The sequence below is a fragment of the Ctenocephalides felis genome, unplaced genomic scaffold, assembly GCF_003426905.1.
Source record: "Ctenocephalides felis isolate EL2017-DRISC unplaced genomic scaffold, ASM342690v1 CF-g0.4_SCAFFOLD_01170, whole genome shotgun sequence".
Taxonomy (NCBI): domain Eukaryota; kingdom Metazoa; phylum Arthropoda; class Insecta; order Siphonaptera; family Pulicidae; genus Ctenocephalides; species Ctenocephalides felis.
The window spans coordinates 54,163,186-54,169,465 of record NW_020537324.1 but is presented as its reverse complement, the minus strand read 5'-3'; the positions used below and the strand labels follow the sequence as shown (position 1 = coordinate 54,169,465).

At 30.2% G+C, this 6,280-nt stretch overlaps 1 protein-coding gene across 1 annotated transcript in view; it reads left to right on the top strand.

Moving 5' to 3' along the window:
• Positions 1 to 6,280, top strand: part of LOC113367393 (facilitated trehalose transporter Tret1-like) — a 47,522-nt gene that overhangs the window by 41,192 nt on the left and 50 nt on the right. Inside the window, exon 6 of the mRNA XM_026609004.1 lies at positions 5,975 to 6,241. Coding sequence (XP_026464789.1) covers positions 5,975 to 6,241 — 267 coding nt within the window. The remainder of the gene's footprint in view (positions 1 to 5,974; positions 6,242 to 6,280) is intronic.

Genomic DNA, 6,280 nt, shown 5'->3' with positions numbered 1-6,280 from the left:
AAACGGTTAAAATACCTAATATCCAAACAATTTTAGCATTATCCTGATGTTTACGTAGATAAAAATATGTCTGCATTTCTAATAGTTGGTTTGAGTAATGTGTTGCAAATTGGCAATCCTCTCGTTAAGTATTCTTTTTCGAGTTAGAGTTTAAACTCAACTCACGAACCCAAAATATTATTGTTATGAATTTATCTGTAAATAAATAAATAAATGAAGAAAATAATAAATATGCAAACGCCAGCGTGACCTTCTTTTCGTTTGTCCACCTTGAATTAAAAATAATCTATGGGCATGGCGTAGCCAGGTTATACTTTACTAATATTACAACAAACTGCAATTAAGATGCACTATTAATAGGAGGTGATAGTCGGCACAAACAAATATTTAAAAAAATTAGAAAGCTGCCTTCTTGTGTTTAGAAATCTGAAAGCATATCATTAAGTTGTAAGAGCACGACATCTGCTTCTATATGAGTACTATCTCCTGTATTCGACTGATGTTTATTCCTAAAAATATCAAAAGCGAGAGAATCTCATTAGAAAATTTAAAAAGCAAGAATATTTCTTTCTCTGCAAGAGCAGTTTGTTTATTTTGGTAGGATCTTCAAGATTACAGATTCAAGTTTTTAAATCTGGACCTTAAGAAAGGTATCGAGTTTCCAGGGTTAAGGAAACCGTAAAAGAAACATTATTCTTTTTATATATAAATTGTTTATAGTTTTCAAATGAAGTTTTTCCAAATGCTTGTGAATGCGAATGAATGCTCTATATAAGGTGCTGGAGATTTTTATTTTCTTTATTTTTTTTCTCAAAATACTACCAAGTTATAAATTATAACCACTTTTGAGACATTTACACAATTAGGGATAATAATATTTTAATTACTAATTATGTAAATTTTCAACTTCAAGTTTGTTTCTTTGCAAGTTTTTAGTAGAGTTAATTGTTCTAATTTCATTTATTATCATTTATTTTACATATTATCATGGACATTGATTATAAATACTTTTATTATATCTATGCTTATAGTTTACGATTTAATACAATCACGGTTAATGAAATTTGATAACTTGTTTTAAATTAGTATGTGCTTGTGCAAATCATTTATGCCATGGAATATTTGGAAAGGAAATAGTGACACAAACATATATAATAAAGTTTATGCTGAATTAAAAATTTAAAATAAACTAAATAGTACTATTTGATATATCAATGCTATTTGTAAACAACAACATATAATACGCGTTTTGTAATTAACGGAAATCACAATGTGATATGAAGAAAATGAAATGATAATTTTTAATATTTTATCATTTGATGTTACGCTTAGAAGCATATAATTTTATATATTTCATCGTCGTGTGCTGTTCATGAATAATTTTATTATGTGGGTGGTACGTCGACCTCGTCCCGAAGAAAGTTTTCCATTGTTTTCCTTTATATATTCGCGATCGTTTATATTTGTCTTGTTAAATCTTTGATGTCTTCTATAAGTGATTTTGAAAAAGATTAATAACATGCTCTACTTTTATAATATACTTTCCGATGTTTTCATAAAAAACGATTCGCTATTTTATGATGTTTCAGCAGTTTCTTCGATGTTTCAAGCCATTCTCAATCGAATCTGATTCGATGTATCCCGATGAAGACTATCGTTTCTGAGTTGTGTGTGACGATCGGCCGAGCCGTTTTTTTGTAATTTGGAAAAAAGTGTTAAATTTTTCGTTCACATTTAAACTCATACTACCGAATCGATTTTAAAAAATCAAAAACTGTTCGAAAGATATTAGTTGGGAATGATACTGATTACTCCTAAGTGAAAATCTACCGAGCCGTTTTTCTTGTAATTAACTGTTGAAAAAAAATTAAGCCTATTTTTATGGAACTTTTGGCGATATATATCATGGTCTTATAGAACTTACTGAAATATTACGGCCTTACGACAAGTAGTTTATTTTTAAAAATTTACCGATGTTTGAGAAAATGAGTAATTTTTCGACGTTCGTTAAAATTAAAATTAGACGATTTACTTAGTATAACGATAGAGTTCTTAGTCTTAATGACCGTACTAAACCATTAAAGTCCTACGGTAATGGGTTCAATTTTAAAAATTGTTGATTTATGAAATTTGCTTTCAGAAAATACTCCGAGTTAATGTGTTCGTTTGTTTTTCAATTATGTGTAATAAATCTACTCGGAATACTTTTAATCACTCATAAATTAATTTATTTTTTATTGATTAAGTCGATTATTTACATATATCCATAGTCGTTTGTTACACATATCGGGAAATTCATGTAACTTGTCTCAAGGCACAAACTACCAATACCAACCAGTTCATTATAATTTTTATATTTAATTTTTTTTTCACTGGAAACAATAAAATTATCTGTTCCGTACATTTAATTGTCCATTTCAAAAATATATACAAATTAATTCCTTCAATATCCATATCAATACCTGTATTGGAATCGTAAACTTACTTTACTATTCTCATCGCTAGTAACATCAAATTTATCAATATTGTAAATAATTTATCAAAATTTAATTATTCAAACACAAAATATATATGTGAAGTATATCAATCATTCGTTTGTTGTTTCATTTGCATAATTAATGATGAGTAAGTACATAGCTGATTTAGATTAATGTTTGTTCTAATCGAGCTTGATGAATATTTTTAGTACAATATTAATATAATAAAATGTTTTAACCCCAATATCATTGGTTCGTACTTTGTCAAGTTCCAACTCACCAATCCTCATAAATAAACAGCCTCATTTACCAAATTTATCAATATTTTTCGAAAACTTAAAATTAAGAAAAAACTAGTGGTGTATGGCATTGTGCCTCAAGGAAAATTGCTGGAACTTCGCGAACCGATAATTAAATTTTTAACAAAGATTTGTTTTTTTTGAATTTTTGAAAAATAGAATTTTGAGAATTTTGAAATTTTTGGAAAATATTGACTTTATAAAAGCAAATATTAGCCGCTGCACTCACATGTAAAAAGATGAAACCAATAAATCAGGTTCAATCAGCTAATATCTTACATTTGTACTTTTACACAGGTAATGACACCAAGTCTCTTACATAAATTTATCAATAATATTCAAAAACATATATTAAATAAAATAAGTCAATTGTGCCACAAAGTATTCAATAGACGGTGCTGTACACTTGGTAATCTAGCCTTTCTATACAATGTTCTCTTGAAGAATTTTGAAAATAAATACTTCGAAGTTTATAATAAGATTAGTTTTGATTATAGCAAATTCAAGATATTTTAAGATACACTATTGTTCTTTAATTAATAAGTGTTTTTTTTTAAAAAACAAAACTAATTTATTCTTTCTCAAGCTGCCTCTCCTAAGACACTGTTGCACTATATATATCGCACCATAAAGCTAATGTAATAATACATACCTCTTCATAATCGTTTAGTAGATTTAATTTCTTTAATTCCGATTGACTGATTGATGACATTTTAATTTTTATCGCGTGTTTGTGAGGGAACTAATTTTCATTGGCATTGTTCATAACTCGCGTGTTTATCAATTTTGTGATTATAAAAGCATATGTCATTTCTAGACTGACTAATCGTGGGAATACATTAAGCTCGTGTAGTCATATCAATTAGAAAATTCTGAATAATTTTTGTTATCATTAGGTATAATATCAACATTTTTGATCGATCGGAATATTTAATGACCAACGCTATTTCAAACAAATCTCTTAATATTTTTAATATGTATAAGTAATATCCGGCGTAACAATAATTATAGATTATGCAGGAATCTTCATATATTTTATAGTATTGCTTCCGCATGTAATGAACGGAGGTATTTCATAATATTTTTCGTTCAGAACGCTTATTATCAAATTCATATAATTACAGTGATTTGAATGGAATTTCAAAAATTAAATAAATTTATTTAAATAGTACACGAGTATATTAAGTTTAAGCCTGTTGAATAAAATCACTATTTAAAAGAAATGCGCCATAAATAAGCTCTGATGGTAGTAAAACTCTCATGATACTCCTGCCATACGCTTTCATGATGCAAATGGATCATGTAATTGTTAATCATAATTTATTTTTAGAACTTTAATTTTTTCTCTGCCCGATAATTCAAATCCCCTATTTTATGTTATAAATTTATACCTGAATCACTTGAAAATAAAAAAAATCAATATGAAATAAGATATATGTATGAGTAAAGTCGTCTTTGGCATTTAGTTGATATTTTTTCGATAACGGCCGCAACGATTTCAATAATTTGGTAGAGCTAAAGAACTTGAGCTTGACTTGATTAGATGAATTTGCAAGCTAATTGGTTAATTGGTTTGTTTATAATTATCAATCAAATGGAAAATTTGATACAGAAAATATCTGGACAAATTAAAAAAAAAATAAAACCAGTGAATCTGTTTAAGTTAGGAAGTAAGCTGAAAGATTTGGTAATGTTTTTAAATTATAGTCTTTCCGAAATCAGGTCCACAAATCAATGATTCCCTTTTCTTCCCTTGTTTATTATTCCCATGACTAATTTATATCACATTTTATTCATTTTTATGCAATTTCTTTTCGAAACTTCTGATTTCATGTTTCCTGGTCTTGTGTTTCGGTTTTCAGACTCCTGTATTTTTTTATTTGTAAGGTTTCAATCGCCTGCATTCTTCTTCTTCTTTCCACTACTTTTAATCCTTCTACTTCATCTTCGTCGACGTCGTGTCTAAGGCGCTTTTTTTGCTAAATGAGTCCAATTCAGTTTCCTTTCGTTTTCAGGATCATGCTTAGTAGAATCCTTTCTTAGCGCACTCTTCTCAGCACTTCTTCATTTGTTACTTTGTCTGCCCATTTTTTCTTCTGCATTGGTCTCTAACACCACATTTCAAATCTCTTCAGAAAGTTTTTGTCGGCCTTACCCAGAGTCCATGCTTCTGATCTGTACAGAGCTATGCTCCAGATCTAGTACATTATTAGTCTTTTCCACAAGTCGAGACTCGGTTTGTTCGTCAGTAGCGTTCTCTTCTTCGTGAACTCCTCTTTGGGGGCGTCCATTAATCACGTGAGCGAGTTTTTAACGGTTTTTGGACCCCTCCTCCCCTTGGTGATACATGGTGATATTCAAAATTAACCCCCCTTCCCCACTAAACATCACGCGTATTTTTAGTTACGTGATGAATCTGTAAAGTTTTTAAATTTTTTTTGAAAATGTTTTATTTTTAAAAAAAAATCAGTTTAAAAAAATACACGTGATATCTTACTATACCCCTCCCTCCCTCAAGTGATATTTCGTGATTTTTTGTCAAACCCTCTCTCCCCCTAAAAACCTCACGTGATTAATGGACGCCCCCTTTGGCGCTTGTGATCCTTGCCCTGATCTTCCTCATGCAGCATCCGTCTTTGGCCAGGACGCTTCTTAAGTACTTAAAGTGGTTTACATCTTCCAATTATCTATTTCATACTATTATCCTCAGTGGCTCGTCTCGTTTCGATATTCTCATCACTTTCGATTGGCCGATCTCCATTCGGTATCTTATATACACTTCGACGATTCTGGTCAAATTAATATATCGATTCGTAATTGACTATTTTTTTAGATTTTCATAAAATTACTTTATAAATAATTATTTTATAAATCTGATGACATGCACAGTTTCTTTGAAGAAATATATTATTCGTTGTTTCTGAATTAACAGTATTTGATATGATTTTGATTCAAGTTTTGTCGGAAAACGGTTAACATATTTAATTGAAAGATAATAGTTTGAGAAAGAAATTTTATGCTATTCTACAAGTTCAAAAAAGACAATACCCTACAATTTTGTGGTAGATTTTGACATTTAAAAACCTAACTTAAATAAAAATCTTGATTATTTTTAATATAAAAAAATTATCTAACTTATTGTCTAAAGTCAAATACTCACTAATTGTTTTGTTTGTTGACCAATCATTTATCTTCCAGGTGTTCCTCGGCGAAATATCAGAACCCCGGCTAAGGGGGACGTTGATCGGAGCCCCATTTGTGTCATATTCTCTTGGAATTCTTCTGGTATATGCCCTGGGCAGCTCCTTACATTGGAGGGCCGTAGCTGGTGCTGCAACCGTCTTGCCAGCGCTCGCCTTGCTGGCGATGTGTTTGATGCCCGAAAGTCCAGTCTGGCTCGTTAGGAAGGAAAAGCGAAAGCGCGCCGAAAAAGCTTTGCTGTGGCTTCGAGGTGACGAGAAACTGGTAATCATTATTTATTCCCAAATTTATTTCATTTTGAGT